We start from the raw sequence: 20,450 nt of genomic DNA, 5'->3' as shown, positions 1-20,450 counted from the left end.
GGTACTTTTTTCAGTACGTTTTTTTGTAATTCTATTGATTATTAGCAGGTCCTAAGATTTGTAACCGAGGGTGTAGTTCGATCGGTCATAAATCATTCTAGTTTCTGCAAAAGCTAGGTAGATACCAGAAAAAAATGCGGAGTGAATTTTTTGAACCTTACGAATTCTTTCAAATTTATCGTACGAAAAGAGTTGAAAACCGTCGTTTCAAGTAGAATAAATGCAAGTAACAATGATACACCATTTTTCAAATTCCAAAGGTAAAACGAGTATCTGTCAGCCATATAAGCGTTCGTTATTTGCGAGCCTTTCGCTACTAAAAGTAGCTACTCAAACTTGACTCAAAAATCAAACGTGACAGAGTTGACTACCTTCCTTGAAAACCGACAAAAAAAATTCTTCGATGAGAAGCCGACGAGATTATTCAATCAGTACAGTCGATCAGTTACGCGGCAATCGACAATCACTCACTAACGTCAGTGGGAAACTAGGAAGTCTGAAAAAGTAAGTTGGGCAAGCGTTACCGGTGAAGGATCGGATCATCACAAGATTCATCCCCCCGAAAGCCATGGAAGAGAAGATCAGACATTTAGGGCTGCTTTTTCGAGGCTCCTAAAAGCTATGGTATATGGGAACGAATGAAATGTGTAATGGAATCAGAGGCGCCCTCCATCTTTGTATTTCCCGGACAGAATCGTCTGCCCTTCTTGGGCGGTAATCACTTAAAACCACTTTTAAAATATCCACGATGGAAAATTTTCGTCCTTCGCTCCTCTTTTTTTATCACTCGAATATTGTCGCCATAAGGATTTGCCCGTTCTTTGTGCCAGAATAAAATCGATACTCCCTTACTCACTGCCCTTGTAACAGAATGATGGATAACTTGAAAAAGAAATCTTTGAGCCGCTTCTACTCTCGTTGAAAGAATCGCTTTGAACCTTGTTAAGGACATCGACTCGTAATGCCTTTGATTATTTAACGTTTTTTATTCGTGCGATTTTTCAGTGTTTTCCTTTAACTCGAGAAAAATAGACGCTGCTGTACATATATGTGCTGAAACTGTGAAAATTGGAGTATATGAGATTGGATAAACAGTGAAAAATGATGGCTAGGTACTCCTAATTCAATGATACGACAGTCGTTCGAAAAAGTTACGAGCTTCAGTGGGCGGTTGGTCAACCGTAATTTGTATTACTTTAAAAGCAATAATTGAACCATCGTTCACGTGGTTCCTCGACAGTTTACGCCTACGGTTGGAATTTGCCCAGTACGTACAGCAATTCGTTTTTTTCCATCACTCGACGTCACATCCTGCTTCATCGTTTCTCTTGGCAAATTATGAGAATCATTTCAGCTACGAAGAAAAATTTTAACAGTGTAGGTGAAGCCTGATATATCAAACGTTCGATTCAGTGAAAACGGTAATGAAACGAATAACTTTTGAGATCAATGTGTGAAAACTAAAATTAAAGTATTTTTAAAAACAAACACTTTCAACGAGTTTTGCATGCAATGTCAATATGGTTTTTCTATAGAATAGAAATTTATTGATTATAGCCTTTGATGGCATTCCACGCTATGCTTCAGTGGCTCCCTAGGAAGCCAAAGAAAGGAATTCGTCTCAGGTGATCTGTGAGAAATTTAATTACCAACATAATGAGCTGTAATTTGTTTAATTTAGACAAATGAGCGGCGTAATCGGTATTGAAATAAAATTGTACAACAACGTATAGCTGCTTCAAAATGAATAATGATCGGTCTGTCTTGGTTGAGATTCAAGGGTTTCAAAATTCCCGTCTATGTTGGGGATATCGTTAAAATTAAATTCCGCTTGATTGATCTTGTCTTGTAATTCATTAGGTATGCTTTTTCGAACCCTTCATTATTCAGACGGTATAGGCCCACCATTACAAAATAGATTTCGTAAAATCACCGGAAACTTTTTGATCCCGGACTATGCATAAAATAACACTGTGACAGAATCTTGCGTGGTTTAGCATCAAATATTGGTAGCTTTACCGCAACCGTCCGAGTAGGTATTAAAAAATCTGGACTAAGCTTTGGGCGTCGTATCGAATAATTTATCAAACGTAAACTGTTATATTCTAAGTCAATCGGAGTGTTTATTTGCCGAATCATAGCTGAGGACCTCAATCACGATATATTTCGTTCATCGGAGTGAAAGAGACTCACAGTCAGGATTACCATTGAATTGAAATTCGACGAGGGACCAAGCGGACCTGGACAGCCGGTAAGTTCGATTGATACTAAATTCAGAAACAAGACAACGGCCGATAGCTGGGCGTCTGCAAATGGTTTCCAAGCCACGTGGTCATGTCGGTATCCGATCATTCAAACCCGCTCATTTCCCACCCAATGACACCCCGAAATTGTGAGAACGAAACTGTTGACTCAAATCAATACTCCCTGCAATCTGCACGCCTTGAATTGAACTTTTTGATTTATCACTACTGATAATGGTTCCAGCACGTTCGAAGCGTTATTTTCCCACTCTCTCTAGTTGTTACAGAACACAATTCGCTTGACGCTATTGAACGTTTTCTCCCCGTGACTCGTTACTACTGACGACGTACGTACGAGTGCGAGTTCAAGTGATAAAGCGATAGAAAGAAGGAAAGACATTGAGAAAGTTTGAATTGCGTAACGAATGACTGGATTTTCGATTGGTTTTCTTCCTGTCAAGCAAAAAAGTCTGCGTATCTTTGGCAACTTTTATTCTCGCCAAAAAGCTCGGAAAAACTCCTCCGTTATCACGTTACTCAAACGTGTCGGGAAATTACTAGCCTTTGGGAGAAATAAACAACGCGTCATAGGAGCTCGTATTTTTTATGCACGATGAAAGAAGGACTCACAGCAACGTTATTTGACGCTCAAATAGAGACACATTTGTGGATCTGTCAAAGGTGACAAGGTTTTACCACGTGAATTAGCGGATTATTTGCTTCAATTAAATGCGACCGGCCCTCAACGTTATTAATCATCCTTCCAACCCTCGTTTCGTACTCGATAATTAATTACGAACCGAACATTAAAATAATGTCCTTCTTCCAGGCGACTGGCTAAGCTTAACGAGGCTAATGAGTACACTGGGAAATGCAAATGTTCTCTGCATCTAGTTTTTGGTGTTCCGTTTTTTCAGTGTTCTTCATGCTGTATTGTAATTTCAATGATTTTCAGCGATACTGGAGAACCTGTGAAATAGAATATTTTTCCAAAATATCGCAATCAACTATCGCGTTGTTTCAAATAAATTCGTGCTATCTTGTAGCCAGGAATGTTATATTATATGAATATCTATGAAATAGCGAATAATAAACAGACGATTATTCAAGCCGAAAAGTTCATATCGACGTAGACAAAAGTGTTCTGTTTAATAAGTTAGCGCAGTTGTCATGTCATTGCACAGTATTTCACTGTCAAAGTGACAAGAGGAAAAAATTTTCAGTGACAAATCGCCTGAACAATTTCTTGAGCGTGAAGAAATTCACGTTATTACACAATCAGTTTTTCCTCTCGTCTTAATATTGAATATATCCTTATTTTTCTTCCCATCATTCAAAAACAACGGACACGTGTCATTTGTCGAAGAAAAAACATACGAACGTAAATGTGTGACATGACACCCCTCATCATACCGTTGAACGCGAGCAAAGCTGGGCGAAAGAAGACAAATATATCGAACGAAACTTGCGAGGTAAAAACGTTCGCCGCGATAATGATGGAAGGTTCCTATCAGGGAGTAAGTCATTTTTTATTTTTTTCTTTACATTTTTCTCATTACGTTCGTGTTTCTCCGTCTAGTACGACGTCACGTGCTGAATGTGAGAATGCGTAAACCGAGGAGAGGGTGGGAGGTACCGGGGCTCCTCACCATCGTTGTCTATGGGTTCGTTCCAGCTCCACTTTTGCCTCCACTTCCGTGATCCGTCTCGTATTTCCAGTGCGAAAAGCCAGATATGTCTCGGAGTAAGCGCGAAGGAATTTCCCCGAGTTTCAAGTTTTTAAGTGCTCTGCTCCGGGGGATAGTTGTTATCCCTAGCTGGGTCCTGGGCTCGTCCTCGACACCCTTGCACCGTCAAACTCGAGGAAAAAGCGTGGGACTCGGTCTTGTTATTCTCTCTTCGATTCGAGGCCGGGTGCCCATTCTCTAGATGGAAATTGAAGCACTCTCGTTACTTTTTTTTTTTTTTCACATCCTTGACCTCATCGAGGTTGTCTCGTTGACATTTTAGAATCCACGCGTACACACTTGTGCATATATACGCCGGGCAAAAGTGTTTCCGTTGAACCAACCAAGGCATGCGTGTCTACACGTATAATCACAGCGTCAGCCATAACAGAGAAGATTCAGTTTTAGACTTGGGGGATCGGGGGGGAGGGATGTTGCGGGAATCCGAGGAGTAATTTTCTCGCTACAAAAAACCCGGCTATCTGGGGTCGCTTAAACGTCACTCCCACCCAACGAAAACAAAGTCACCTATATTGCCGCCCCTGACAATGACTCGTTACATCGGACTAACACCCGAGTTCACTCGGAGACAGTTGCCAGATACCGAATCTTCACCCCCTTTACAATCTGCAGTGATTTCATTTCATCTTCAAGTTCCAAGCCTCTGCCGAGAAATTCCAGGCTCATTTTCACAGTGACGTTACAAGTCCGTTTGACATATACCAAACATCACAATTGTCACAAGAAAGCGATTTTGCTGCTTCTCGCGGTGTACGAAACTTCACGCGAAATGTGGGTACATTAGAACGATTCATCCTTGAGGATAAATATTTGAAGAGGAAAGAGCGTGTTCTTTCAGGAAATACCGACATATTCTGAACCTGAATAATAGAAGAGAACTTTTTAGCACGCACTTTTACTGCAATCATTTCGAAGTGCTGTCTGTTCAAGTATAATCATAGAATCGTGACGTGCGAATCACACGGTTAATGAATACATTATAGCAAATATCACTTCGTAACGACATGCATAAATTTGCAAATTGTCTCGAGTTGAATTACCATGTAAATTGTTTTGATTTAATCAATGTTTTTTAGATCAATAAATGATATTGTAGCAGTTTACATCTTTATTTGAATATTTTTTCTGAAAAAATTTTGAATGACATTTTCACTGAATTAATTTTTGGCCTGACCTGTCTCAAACTATATGTATGTACTGCATGTACGTTTATAACAAATCGTGACACTTACTTTATCAAAATGCCAGGAAAAAGAAACGTCAAATATGTACAATATTATGAACACATTCCTTTTCTGATTTCAAGTTCTGTGAAATTCTGTACTTTAAATCGTTAGGCACGGTTACGAAGAGTGGTAAGATTATGTGTTTTAAATTCTTTAAATGTCATCTAAGACGTTTTTTTTTTCGAACTAAGTCTATGAGTTTCCATGGGAATAAATCAGCATTGGAGACTTAGTATATAATACATCAGAAATAAAACACCGACGTCGTGACGAAAGAAATTCGAAACTACTAATAAAATTCCAGGCTATTTGCCGGGGCTAGAACGCGACTCGGTACCGTCTTAAGAACTTCGATGCCGTTCGCCGACTAAGGAAGCAAAGTTATGTGGAAGTTAAACAAATAAACGGAGACTACGCAGGGCTTGCCTTTCCTGTCTTCGAGTACTTTTCAGCCTCTCGGCCGATTCATCAGCGTTTCCTCTTCCCGGGCAACACGAAGGGAGAAAATAGGTAGGATAGTCGCGAACTCCTGGAAGGTCGGTCGTTGAAACTGCTCCTACGTCAGAGGAAGTGGAGAAGAGGAAGGCCTAGATCGACCAAGGTGACTAGTTAAGCGATGGATGCCATGCCGAGTGTTTTTAAGGGTTTCCGAGAGTGGGCCGGTCTTAATCCCGGTTAGGCGCCGCGGCCATTAAGCCCTCTCAAGTTGTCTCCGAACCGGAATAGACCTACATTTTCAAGTGGCCCCGGTAGGCCGGCTTGGGTCGAATTAGCTGCCTCGTTATGAGTGACTACCGAGCGAGTTATTCGGCACTCGGCATGGATTTAATAAAGCAAGAGCTATAGGGTCGTTAATTCGACTAATTGTAAGTTTCATTTTAATTCCTCGACGTTATACGCACGCGGAACGCGTCTTAAAAACTCCCGCGTTTACCCGGATAAATCTTCAAAAATTTCAGTCCAAGAGTTTTAATTACAAGAACCACACGGCGTGAACCTGATTAAGGTACTTCCGTCGCACTGAGAAACAGGACAGCTGTTAATCTACCTACCAAGTTTTGGTATGACGTATGCCTTGTTCGGAACAGCCGGTAATTCTCAACACTTAGAGCGCAATATGCTTTTCACCATTAAAGTTAATCGTAATAAACCATCGCGTCGACAGCGTGAATTGATACGTGATTCCGTTCGAAAACTCGGACGTTGTGTACCGCGTACAAAGTTGAAAAGTTTCATTACTCGACTTGAAAAACAAATAAAGAAATCACACGATTACGGTGTCGCTGGAGCAGTGAAAACGGCGTTGTTTTCGGAACATCAATCATCTGAAATACCGTTGAGTTGGGATTAAAGTATTGATGCGCCTATACATTTTCTGCTACTGTTGACAAGATAATAATTAACAGCATACTGCGTTGAGGGAAAAAATTTAAAACTCTTTAAACAATTTTTTGCTCACTCATAAATTCGTTCATAAATAGTGAATATCGTGGGAAAAACTTGAACATTCTCAAACCTGAAGAAATGGAGATCAATATCAGTGAATCAATCAACAATTGTTGAAAACAACAAATCTGAGCAGCAACAGCCCTAAAAAAATCACGGAAATATTATTGATGTTTTTTCAAGCATTGCTTTCAACTCACAAGAAAATTGATATCATCCATCAACCAAACATTTCATGGCAATTCGAAGTCTATGTAGATATCAGAGATAAGAATCATAATTTCATTTATTAAGTCTGAAAAATTCAATTTTGTTTTTAATGTACCGACTCTGACGGTGAGACTTTCTTGATAAATGTATGAAAACACCGTGACGTGAGTTCGAAATGATCCGAACGTACCCCGCGCAACATCTAAGATATCAGTAACGCTTCGAGTGTAAGGGATAGGTACGAAATTGAGCACAAGGATATTATATAACGGTTCGATTCAGCAAGTTTGAAACTGTATAGGTACCCCCACTGAGCATTGCAGTATCTACTGCTAGCTTTAGATTGCAGCCAGTATTACGTGTAGGTAAATGCTCATCTCCTAAGGGTCCAACGCCTCCAAGATATGGATTTTGCAGAGTGAGGATACGACGATATCGAATACTGGGATTGCCTCGACGCACTGCCGTCCTATAATATCGGATACAAATAACAAGATTTTTTCCTGACGCGATTGAAAACAAGGACAGCTTGTCTTTTCCCTGGAAGCAGTTCACCGAAGATACCGGATACATTTTTCTCACCCATGACTATTTTATTCTCATTCGAACAGCTGCATGAAATTCAAAAGAACCTAAATCCAGAAATATTGTTACAGATTTATCACCAAGACTTAAATTGCATGTGAGCCTGATTCATTCCCTCATACCTTTTCAAATCGTTGAGTATTTTCCAAGTGCAGATAATCCGGGGTTATGTATGAATGTTTTCAACTCACGAAGGAAAGCGAGAAACGATGAGAGACCAACAGCTCTATATCAGGCTTCTGAATATCCGCATAATTGATTCGTTCGACCGTGTGAACAAATAAACGTTCTTCAATGTAAAAACTTTTGGGAGGGAAGGATGATGAACCACTTCATCCTCTCGCGGCGTTGAATACGTATGACGGAATGACGATGAGCTTCATCCGAAAGGCAAACGGCTTTTTTCTCATCTCACAAGCCCTCCCCTTCCGTTTGCCGATATCCACGCCAGCAACCTGAATACCCTCAGAGGGCAGCGCGGCTTTATTAACAATTGCAAAAATCGTCACGTTCAGCGGTGCGACAGTAGAATAAAATGTTTAATCTCGTGCAGAGAGAGAGAGGCAAAAAAATGCTTCGTCCGTAAAGCTTTGCTCAAAGTTGGAGAGAGAGAGAGAGAGAGAGAGGGGGAGAAAAAAAGAAAGAAAAAAAGGGCGTGTGAAACGAGATGAAACAGTGACGGCGAAAACCGGGGTTAATACCGTTTTCCATAACGGGGGCGTGTGTTTTCCGTCTGTGTCAGCTGTCATACGATTCGTACGGAGTCGGGATGAATGGAACAGAAAAATGAAACAAAAAAAAAAAAACGACAGGCATTCAGGCGCGAGGCGTTATTAGCGCCTCGTTCTCATGCCTGCGCAGTTCAATGGGAGGAGGAGGAGAACTAATTGTAAGTACGGGTTTTAACTCAATTTTTGGCGATTCGACAAGAGCGATGGGAAACCTCCTTCACAATGGTTGAAAAATCTGTTTCAATATGATCGGTACTTTGACAAGATATTGTCTCACAGTTTCACTTGGCTCTTTCAAGTTTCTTAATTCGCGTTCCGTTCTTATTGTATACCTACGTACAATAAGCGAGAACTAAAGCTTAACGCGCCTTTGTTTCCCGCTGAAAAAAAGAGCAGGAGTTCGTTCAACATGCGTCAAGTTCCCTCATTTTTACTTCCCTCTTCGTTCTTCTGTTTTCAAATTTGTTGTTTATAGCTGAAAGAGATACGAGATGATGGATCACGTCGTATTGATCGCTCCTTCAAATCAAGGGTGGTTCCAAAAAATCGCGCTTAATTGACGAACAGATGGTCACAGCCTTTGCAGAGGTTCTTGGGTTATTAAGATTAACAATATCATGTTAGAAGTATTGAACTTAACTCTGGATACGCTTGAGTGAGAATTTATTTCCGATTATATGATTCTCGTAGTGTTCGACTAAATCGAACAGCCAAATCTTGCGGTTCAAATAATTGCCATTGATCATTTTAAATGCTCGTAAAAAAACCTAGAAGTTTGAAGTTTATCAATTTTATGGTACACAATTTTGTATTTATGTAGAGGTAGCGAAACGTGTTGGTAATGGATGAATGTAACAGAAATTTCAAAGTGAAATTGAACCCTATAAGTGTTTGAACTAAAACATTTTCCAAGAATTTCAGTCAGAACGTGGAAACCGGTAAAACGTAACGAATATTGGCCAACTTATACATGTTACAGCATCTCCTTGCTGGATTTTTGTATTTTTTTTTTTTTTTTCTTGTGCCCTACTTTTTTTTTGTTTTTTCATCTACCACGCAACAAGATCTGGGCGAGAAAAAAATATCTTGCAGCAAATTTTTCAACCCCCCAGCCGCGGTATCTCCGGCACAGCTTTTACGAATATTATGTGTCAGGCTGTGAGTGAATCATATAACTAAATGCTCGCATCTCGTTAGCGCAGGTTTACCTTTTCACTTAATAAAAATTTGGTCAAAAAGGCCGGCGATATTTCGCGATAACGTGGACTGTTCCGTGCCAATAAGTATCGGCGATTGAAAATGACGCGGTGAATAGCGAGTTAATTAAGACGCTTTAATTAAAGCTTGGCAAAGCTGAAAAGTAAGTAATTGGAAAAAGTCAAACCCTACTTTCAGCCTATACTTTTTAATTTTATCGCAGGAACAAATAATGCTTCGTTTCTATACAACGATAGTATTTTTCGTTATTTTCTTTCATCTCGTTTCCCTCCTCAGTGTTACGTCACTCGCAAAATTCCAGGCAACTGGTACCCTACTGAAGTCATTTTGCGGAAAAAAATACGTAAATTTCATTTAACCGCGTAAAGAATCTCGATGTGAGCATAAACGGATCACAGCGCGATACGCGTTGGTATTTGTGGGGTGAGCTCGGAGCACCGTGATTCTATAGCCACCGCCGTTATCCTTCGTCCAGGAAATCCCAGTGCTAAGGATTATGAATGGTGGGAATGCGAATGCGAATGCGAATGTGGAAAAAAAAAATTTAGACAAAGGACAAACAGAGATTATTGCCTTTCACCTCAGGAATTTCATTTGTGCAAAGGAGACTGGTCGGAAATAGCTGAAATTCCGCAACTAGTTCAATTTACACACGTGGCCGCCGCAGGAGTAGAACGAAAATATTATCCAACTCGCTGTCACTCACAATCAGCTTGAACACAAAATTATTCAATTTTCAATTTTTAGTCACCACCGACGTATTGGAGACAAGAAAGAACCGAATGAAAGCATAATTATTTCGTTACGATTTCGAAACGATGATTTCAGCAGACTATTCTGTTTCATAATTTTTCAAATTTCTGAAATATTTCACTGCCAAGTTAAGCGAAAGATCATTACGATTAACGGAACCATTGTATGTCCAGAATCATTTTCACCGGTCATTGCGTTTTCGATAATTCTTAATTCAGAGAGTAAATACTCGCTCGAAGAAAAATGATATTCCATCTGTTTTTGTATGAAAAATTTGTTTCTACAAACCATCTAATAAAACTTCTTGGTCGTTTGATCGTCACGTAATAAAACCACCGTTTGACTGCATATTTCAAATATTTCTCATACCTGGAACGGCAGATACTAGGTCGATTAAAATAAATACCGTGAATATTGCTATCGAAACATCCAATATATCGCGAGTATACATCAGGCAGGTATACGAAAAAGTGTTAACTTCACCGAAATGTTTTTCTTCAAAGTTGAAACTCTACGATGTATCTACGGTCGCCGACGCTGTATATCGATCGAACAAATATCCGAGTGAACGATTTCTTGTTACCGGATACATCGAACGATAAATTTTCCATCGTGATGATAAATTACACCGCGTTGTATTGTGAGGGAAGATGAGAAGTGGCCAATCGTGTAATCTGTAGCGATGATCACCCCGATTGTCATTAGCCTACCACGTTTCTCTTTGTCAAGAAATAACAGCATAGGATTACCAACGCGAGATACAATCCGGCTTTGGGTACTTTAGATCCACGTGATACTCTGGTTCGAAATACATCATCTCAAGAAATTTGACGAAACACCTTGGGGGCCCGATTGTATGGGAGGTAGAAGTAACCCCGAACCAACAAATGAACTCCAAAAGGTAACGGAATGAAAGATTCATGTCTGTAGGCGATGGCCTCGTTACTGACAAAGCATTCATGCTATATTTTAGCCTTCCGTCAGAGTGGAAGAGTAATTCTTCTTTTTTTTTCTCCCCCTCACGAGGCTCAAGTACGACGTTTAGATAGGAAGACCATCGAAGGCTTGGTGTAGATATCCTACATCGATGAACCACTTTCAGGAAGGATCAGCGAGGTCGTAAACGGTTTGTTCCCATCGGTAACGGGAATAACGAGATAACAGCGGGATAAAACTGATAAGAAAAAGAGGCCCTACTTTTTGAGGACCTCTTCTGACAACCGCTATGACGATAACCGATCGGTGATTGGCCAACTGCTACACGTGCGAATCTCGGCTCTCCCATGAAATGAGGTGTTTGTCCGAATATTGCGGTATTCGGACGACATTGGTACCACGCGGTGCAGTTTCCACGAGGTATTGTCCACCGATAAAATAAGGCATCCGTGAGAGTTTGAAAGTGACAATAAATTACACCAGATCTCGCTAAACTTTATCACGGACGCGAGCACCACACTCTGGCAGATCACGTACACTGTTAAAGGGTTTCAGAGCGGGACTGGTCCGAAGTTTAAAGAGAATGAATCGTTCGCTCTGCCAATCAAAGTTTCCAACGATACCTGGAGACCATTTGAACTCAAGGTGGTCATGTCCCGTGAACAACTTCCGTTCCTCGGTCCAAAATTACTTCCTGGGTATCACCCGCGAGTTTCTTGCCCCCGGGCAGGCTTCCACAGACGCCGGTATCTCTCTCTTTAAGCGTGAACGACCCGGTGACACCGTGGTCTTCAGACAGCAGCCTCCCTGCACCCAGGGACTCGGGTGCCATGGGAACGGGACCAGCGATGAATATATCACAAGTGTTTAAATGCTCGTTACTTTGTCCCAGCTCAACTTTTCGCTAGGGTAAAACTTTCGGAATGGGAACCGGATCTGGACCACTGTCCAAATGTCAAACGCTCTGCGGTCGCTCGTCTGATCATTCGATTATAGCGCGCCACCACCGGCGGAATTTCTGTAATGCTTTGATGACAAATTGAATACTTTCACGTCGAAATATTTACGCTAAAGGTATACGTGCCACTGTTGTATCGCTCATACCGCTGACCACGAGTATTTCATTTTACCTACAACAGCCGAATGCGTGGTTAGCACTGATTTTCTACCGGACGTTGGGAAAAAGTTTGTTAGAGTCAAAAGGTAAGAGGTGCGCCGAACCTGTCCACCTCAATTTTCGGTGTTATTTATACTTAGGGTTGACAGTATTTTATCACGGATAGCCCTCTCACCCTCCACCCAGCTTTTGGTGAACTCCCTACTCCGTTAGTCACACGCCCGTCATCCGGTTATCGTGCACTATATACAATACAAAAAACGTATCCCTACTCGGTTAAGTGCGAGATAAGCACCCGCAACGTGCTTGTCATTCTAGTTGCGGTAGTATTATCATTTTTAGTCCATCTACCAAAACTTATGCGATCGTTTTACCAGATACAAGGTATGTTCCGGAATGCCCAGGGCTTCATCAGCTGTGGATTGTTTGATTAAGCCAACGAATCGGCGTTATATTCATCCAACCTCTGTGTGCTGATCATTAGTACCTGGTATCTCTGAAAATGTAGGAAATTGACATTTCGGAGTATCATGGCGTATCGCGTTGTGCTCAAATATTGTCAGTCCCTAGTTTATTTCGTTTTTCTTCCGATGTAATCTTTCCTGACCTTCCGTTCAAGAAAATAAAAAATTTCCTCCGGGACCATTTGTACCTACAGTAAAATCAAGAGTTAGCATGAGTTGCTCGTGTACAATTCAGAGACTCTTCCAGTCATCGGAAATTTACAACCGTTGCTTAGACACGGCGAGTCACAACCGTGAGGCAAACGGGACATGAAGTCACCGCGTGTACCTTGGACACGGGAATATGCTCGTCTGGTTCCCCTGCCGTGTCGCGTGCAGGACATCGGTTTCACCTGGTGAAGCACGCCGGATTCCTGCCACACTCTGACACAATTAATGGTCTGAAACCCACGCGCTGGAGCGTCGTTTGCGGGATAATAGATGCATGCTATATACAGCCTTCGGCGTGTATGGGTGGTCTGATGCAGGAAGGATGGCATTACCGAGCAGCGTCGATTAAGCCCTGCGACAGACTTGTGGCTCTCTAGAGAAGGAGCTAGCCGAGGTAAGGGTCGTTCCATGTCCGGATTAAATTGGTGTATTACTTTAACAGTGAGTGTAGAATCATTACTGGAATGCTTATTATGCGATCATCTAAGCTTGGGTTTCATTCACCCTTTTTATTTCCTAAATAAATTATATAAATAAATAAGATAAATTTTGCTTCACTTTGACCTTCTTGAACTTTGTGTTACGTACGATAAGTACTGGGTATAGACTTTGGTTCATCTGTTTCACCTACACTGCTTTTAAGCAGCACTAAATCAACGTTATCGTAGTAGGTAGAAGTAGTATAAAGCCTCGTAACGTTTACCTGAGATCATTTAGGATGATCAACTTATCACGGTACGTATGTATGTACCTACAAAATCAGATTTTTAAACTTGAAAGAAAATTCATCAGCTACGCGTCCGCTGTGTCACCGTGTTTGTGGAGGTATTTCAAAGGGAAATTGAATCATGGAATTAAACATCACTCCACCCGCATCGTTATCCAACACCTGCTGGAGTGATGCGGAAAATTATACAACGGATATTATGATTGTCCGATATTGGGTTTTGCAAGCTTGAGTGGCTTCTGGGAAATTCTTAATGTCTGAATATCGGTGTCTCATTGATATAAAGGGTGTAGAAAATGAGTTTTCGATGCTGATTATGTCGAAATCTTCTTCAACTCAAAAATAAACTTGAGTCCCCTGTTACCAATTTATTCAACTAATTATCCAGCTGATATCGAACACTTGCGCAAATTCAGAAGACTCTCTCTCTTCCACAAATCGGATGTCAAAATAAGTATGAGTTAAATTACACGATGAATTCAAAGCCCTGTATTTCATGCGAAACATATTAATACAATATTGTTCGTATTTTCTTCGACAGCACTTTTCTTCAAGCGCAAACCACGATCAGGTTCATCGTCACGCCTGCATCGATTCAGTTCAAGATTATGCAGAGTATGCTAGTATTTTTCAATCATCTAATAATCCGACTGACAAATATTTGCGAGAACTTTTGCTGACGGTATGGCATCACGTGTAACTCTCGTCAGTTTACTTAGGCAAAAAGTTTACCAAGTTTTCTGCGGATATCCGGTGAAACGCGGAGGACCGTTCCAAAGTTGAACAACGCCAAATTATACGGAAACTTGAGGGAATTCGACAGACACCTCGAAAATCACGAGGGTGGGGGGGGGGGGGGGGGGGGGCACAGATGCTGTGACACATCGAGGGACAAGCTCGGACCAGAAACAACTACCCCCAACTATGTCAAACATCTTCCCCGTCGATTCTGCCGGTAAGCGAAGAAGATCACAGCGAATAAATAAAAGCATGTCAGAATAATATTGAGCGAGAAAGCTTTCACCAGGTTTTATTTGGGTACCTTTGTTTGCTCTTTCGAGTACAGATATACGTGTAAATGACCCCATGAGATGTCGTAGATAAACAACCTGAAAAATGTTTATTTTTCATATCAGCGACGTTGTTTTGCTCGTGAATAGATATCAAATCAAATACTCTGAAAACACAGTGATCAACTCTACTTGAGAGATTTTCTGCCGATTTTCGGTAAAGCGTCTCATCTGCCGGGATTTGTGACATTATTTTAAAGACCAGTCGAAATTCTAAGAAGTCGTTTTCTAATGTGTCAAGTACCTTTGTTACTACACTTTAGGTATATTTTTTTGGATACGAGGGTTGTGCAATTGATCGATTAGTCGTAGAGTTCGATTCGTTGACTTTTCGATTAATCGGCTTTTTTGGTGTTCAATAGTTCTTTCGATTAATCGATTGATTTGAAGAACAATCAATCAAAGTCTACGATCAATCGATGAATCGCGCAACTTCAGTAGATACCCTAGAATGCAGGTTTTTAAAAATTCATAGTGACGATACTTCACATGTATTTTCGCATTTATATTCACAGATATAACCAGCATAAAATATGCTTCTGCATAACAGCAGATTAATTTCTTTATATATCTATAAAATATTACACTAAGAATATCACTGAAAATAAAGTTCTACTGCAATCGTTGTCAAAAGTTTAGGAAAATCGTAATTTCCGGCACGTAATTCAATCCATGTACTAACGTACAAGAAGGCAGTTAAAGCGGCTAGTCGAGGGTGAGTTCGGGGCGTGGAAAGGGGTGTAATTTCAGGGGATCTCGTTGTGTAACGAGAGAAATGACGGCACGGGGATTGCAGGTGTGGATTCTAGACTTTCTTTAGGCAAAGTAACATTACGCTACAAATTTATCGTCCCGTACTTTGTGAAAGCACGAGCAAGCGCAGCCGAGACCAGGGTTTTTTTCTTTCAAGTAAAATATGACTCGATTAGCGTTTAATAAATCCAAGGGTATAATAAATTGACGGAAAAAGTCTCGGACTATCAGTTAACAGTTCAAACAGTTTTTAATTTTGAACGCTCAAGTTGTTCCACCGATCAAAATACGTACAGCTAAAATATGCTAATAAAAAATGTACGCAGACAACTTTTTCGGGGGAATTTTTCCCTCTCGCCAAAACGCTCTATTCGTCGTTAAAGTATGTGAAAACCCGCGAATAATTTCACCAAAGTTCATCAATTAATGGCTGCTCCGTTGTGGAAACTTTTTTTTACTTCACCGTTGCACATGTGAGAAATTCGATCGTTAACCTACCATCAATCATTCTGCCAGAGGGCGATAGGGAAACACAACAACCAAGAAGAAAACTTAACGAGTGAACGATAGCTTAGTTATACATATATCTATATATACATATAATGATCGCGAACGTGATTTGGCCAAGTGTCCGAAAGTCTGGAAGGTTAAGAAAAGATATTTCCCCCAAGATCTTTTTCGCCCCTCAACTACAGACGTAGAAAAATAAGAATTGCAGAGTTGATCCGTCCCTTTTAGGAGGCTATTACAAAATTTTTTACGGAGATCAATCGATGTAATCGATCAAGTTTAATATGTGACGATACAATTTTGCGACACGCGAATGATTACTTTGAAGTGCCGAGTATAAAATATGCGGCTTTTGATGTATGGGTAAAAAATGATACATGATAAAATAAATTGAATTAGTTTTCCACCAGATCTTGGCTTGGCAAAATTTTCTTTCGCCTTTGCGGTTCGCCGAGGTTTCCATAAACACTGAGCTACGCGACGAGAGCAGATCAAATGAGGATAAAAAGCTGTGTAACCACGCCAAATGAACCAACGTCTGTCTGTGTTAGGCGAAATCCCTCGTGTAAAACATATTCACTGTAAAATCAGACGAAAACTTACACGAGGAAAACCTTAAGGCTGTAAAAAAAGCTGTATTTTTTGTCTCGATCACAGCCTCGAAAATTTACGACGAAATCCCCCGTTGCCATTTTTCCCTCTCACCCCGGAGAATTTTCCATGTTAATAAAGCCTCGTTGCGTACGGCTGTACTGTGAACTACAAACATTCTCGAAGAGAAAATTCGAGTGGTTTTACCTCTGTAATTACTTCTAGCAAGTCGTTTAAAAAAATAAATTCCTCACGGTCTACGTAAATGAAAATTGTAAAAGAGGTGCCGGCGCTTCAGGAACTAAACGAGATTCCATTAATGCGCCAGTTATCGGGTCGGGATGAAACGCTACCCATAAGTCATGCGCCTGGCGATACGATGATGATTATTGGCAGGGAAAAAGCTGCTGCGGAGCCGTAAAAGTGGTGAGTAACGTTTCGGCGTGAGATATCCGTGCGAATTGATTCACGTGCGGCGCAATTGAATCGAGGAGCCCCGGGCCATCCATCCAACGGGATGTTGATGATCCTGTTTCCAGTTTTCGCGCGAGTCGAAACCTTTCCAACGCGATAATCCCGCTTTCGGAACGAAAGGATAATTCAACTCTTCGATGACACATGAAAGCCTAGGTTCCAATTCATCCAAAAAGCATACCTTGTACGTAATGTAAATCTATAAATCAGCGGGTCAAAAAGTCCCAAATGACTTGAGGAATATTTTCCGTCTTTCTCATTAACCAATTTTCCTCATCTTATTCTCAAATTTCTCATCATTGCCAAGTTTTTCCGTTTTTCCGTTTATCCGTTTTTCGCATACTACAACGCTTTCCGACTGGATTCTCACACACCGCAAAAAATCGAAACTTGTCGGTTGACTAGCCGGCGGCGAGATCTAGGGGTTGAAAATTACGACCATTTCCTATTTCGGGGCTTTCCTTGATACAGCTGATGAAATTGGGCAAAGTAACGTGTAGCCGTTCCGCGATACCTCGTTTCCTTTGGAAAAGTTCGAGACCCTCCAGCGCTTCCAATTCAGTTTACTCCGCAGTCTCGGATTAGACCAACGCGACTCCTCGCTGATGTTCCCGGAAATTGAATAATTGAAAATTTTAGATGGTCAGTAACCGCTTGCTATTACTCTTTCCACAGGCCAAATGTTTCAACGATGTGAAAAAACTGCGATGTTTCTCCGTACTTCAGCCTAGTTTTATCACCGGCCATCCATTCTTTACGGACCCTTTGTAATCCCACGTTTTTACGGTCATATACGACGGATATACGAGGTATACGTGTGACCGATAACCTGAGTATGAATTATTTAAACCTTCGTACCAACGATCATCCGCGTACCGATCCTTCTCGTATAAATGCAACAAAGTTTTATTCCCGCATTACTGATTCTACGAGCATTTGGTTCGTAGCAAAACCACATTTCGACGTGAAAACAATTTTACTACTTCAAAGATTGAAATGTCAATGAAGAATTATTGGCCAATCAATTACCATATTGGTTGGAAGACCGCGAAATTTCACGTTCGTTTCAATGTATCGAATATATTCATCTAGAGTACAATTATTTAATTACGATACAAAACGTAGAGGAAATTTGGTCAATTTTTAATTGCAGAAAATTTATCGTCATGTACGATTATCACGTAACGAGCATATGAAATATTGTTGTAAATAGATCTGTTACTGCATTAATAGTCAGAAAAAAAAATGCCTTGACCATGATTCATGAGTTGTATAAGATAATATAATTTCATTTAACTGGAAAAAACTTCATTTCACAAAAATAATTCAATGCATCAAATAATATCTTGCGATAGATCAAACTTTCATAAAATTATTTTATACAACGGTGTTTGTTGAATAATATCTTCAACGCCATTGGAACAAATAATTTTATAACATCGGTAAACCTCGTTTCAATTTGAGAAAATAATTCTACTACTTCGTAGGTCGAGACTAGCGAGCAATTTCTACAAGGCAAACGGCAGTGCGTATTTCCTTGAATTAAATGCGATTGATGTTACATTTCATAACGAGTATCGATAAGGTGTTTTGACGATACATCAGGTTCAACGCGCGAGTCAAAAACCCTTATCAATACGAGTTTCGACCCGTTAATTTTTATCACGAGAGCCAAGAAATCGTGACAAATCGACGATTTTGAAGTTGGGATGCTAAAAAGAAATATACTCTCCCCGAGGCGTCTCCTAATAAGAGTTTCGCGTCATCTCGACACTTTCCGCATACAACGCACCAAACCCCGCGTTACCTCTGGCGTAAATTCGAAATCGGCTTGATTAGTACACGGTCACCTCGAGCCATTCAAAGAGCGAAGACTCGGGCAACCATTCGTGTCCTGACTCTTGGTTATCTCACTCGATTACGCCGGCAGCCGTGGCCCTCGTCCCGATGAAAGCCAGAGGACTTAACGGCCGTTCCGTCAGAGACGTGAAATCATCCCCCGAAGAGGCACTGAACCACCCTCGTAACCAAGGGTGATAATTTTTCGCAGCAAGTGCATGCGGCGATACCTCGGACGGGAATTAAAGCAGACGTCGACTTACTCGAGAGAAAGAGATCCTGAAGGGCCTGGGCAGCCTGGCAGAGAAGTGCCCACGTCTCGGGGGCGGCCAGCCCGGCACCTCTCAGGACAAGCACGTCTCCAGCCAAAACGGCGAGAGCCTCTCCGCCGCCCGTTTCCGTCGGCGTCGGCGTCGGTGTAGGCATCCTAAAACAAACGAGGAACAACCAGGTATTAACTTTGCCGCGTTCAATCTCGCTAATTGAAACCATGGAAATTGCTTTTTTCAAATTTGCTGGTGATTACACAGGCCCACAAAAAAAAAAAAGTGTCTCAACTCGGCATGCCAAACATGTTTTCTCACGTGGGTACTTTTTATCGCTGAATCCGAATCTGAAGTCTTTCGGGCCGATTTTCAGTAAATGACGTATTCGTATATTGGGTATCTGAAATTTTAATTTTTGAAATCCGGAAATCCCCTCTACTCGCGTTTCGCATGCGTTTTGAATTAAAGGCTTCTTTGTATTTAGTTCCCTATATTTTCAGATTCCGTTTCCTCTCTGCAACGGACAAAATATTTTTGAAAACCTCGAAGCCCCTCTAAAGTACTCTGAATAGAGAACCCAGAACAAAAATGGACAAAAGGTCTGTTTCCAAAAATCGGATAGCCAAGTTCTTCGACCCAATAAAATTCTGCATTTCGTTAAAACACAACAGCGAGAGTTCTTGGACCATCGATATCACGAGTGGAACGAAAGCTCCCTCAATAATCCTGGATTCGAATTCTAATTAAGCTTGGTCCCCATCCCCCAGAACAATAACAAGCTACGTAACGCGAGTCGTTTGATTTCTCTGTCCTTTATACACCTTCGTACAAAGTGAGCGAGTATATGTGCATATCAAGCACTGCCCAAATCTGTGTTATACCTGATCGTGTAAGCCGGTTATATCTAGTCGCGTTCAACAATCGTCCTCGCAAACAGAACCGCAGGACAACGGTACGCCCTCCAGTGGGACCTCTGTTTTGCTGACGTCATACGTCACCGTAGTATCTTCTCTGGTGTTCACGGGGTGCGTATAGTCGATCGAAAAAGTTACCGCATTAGAACATCTTCGCTATTTCAACCAGGTTTGGAAAGAATGACCCCACAGGGTCTAGAAAGATGATCGAAACACTCAGATTTTCCATGAGATTAAAGGTTGACTTTGGATTTTCAGGTTTAATTTCGATGATTGTTTGATGTGTATTTCTTTTTTTCTGTCTTGTAACTAAACTAAAGACAATTTCTTTCGAGTTTTGTGTCAAGTTGATTCTGAATTTCTCTCTGCGACAAATTCAACCCAATAAATAGACTGTATGTATTGTAAACTAAAACGAG

The 20,450-nt window shown here is 41.0% G+C and overlaps 1 protein-coding gene across 5 annotated transcripts in view; it reads right to left on the bottom strand.

Moving 5' to 3' along the window:
- Positions 1-20,450, bottom strand: part of LOC124297008 (uncharacterized) — a 115,269-nt gene that overhangs the window by 45,569 nt on the left and 49,250 nt on the right. For 4 of the 5 annotated variants that reach the window (XM_046747566.1, XM_046747557.1, XM_046747588.1 and 1 more), the window contains one exon: positions 19,115-19,278. In XM_046747566.1, the coding sequence (XP_046603522.1) occupies positions 19,115-19,277 (163 nt within the window). In that variant the 5' untranslated portion in view covers position 19,278. Of the gene's footprint in view, positions 1-19,114; positions 19,279-19,998; positions 20,028-20,450 lie in introns of those variants that run through there. The other variant, XM_046747583.1, reaches the window with a different exon arrangement.

This window comes from Neodiprion virginianus, chromosome 1 (genome assembly GCF_021901495.1).
Source record: "Neodiprion virginianus isolate iyNeoVirg1 chromosome 1, iyNeoVirg1.1, whole genome shotgun sequence".
Lineage (NCBI taxonomy): Eukaryota > Metazoa > Arthropoda > Insecta > Hymenoptera > Diprionidae > Neodiprion > Neodiprion virginianus.
This window is presented reverse-complemented; position numbering and strand designations above follow the sequence as displayed.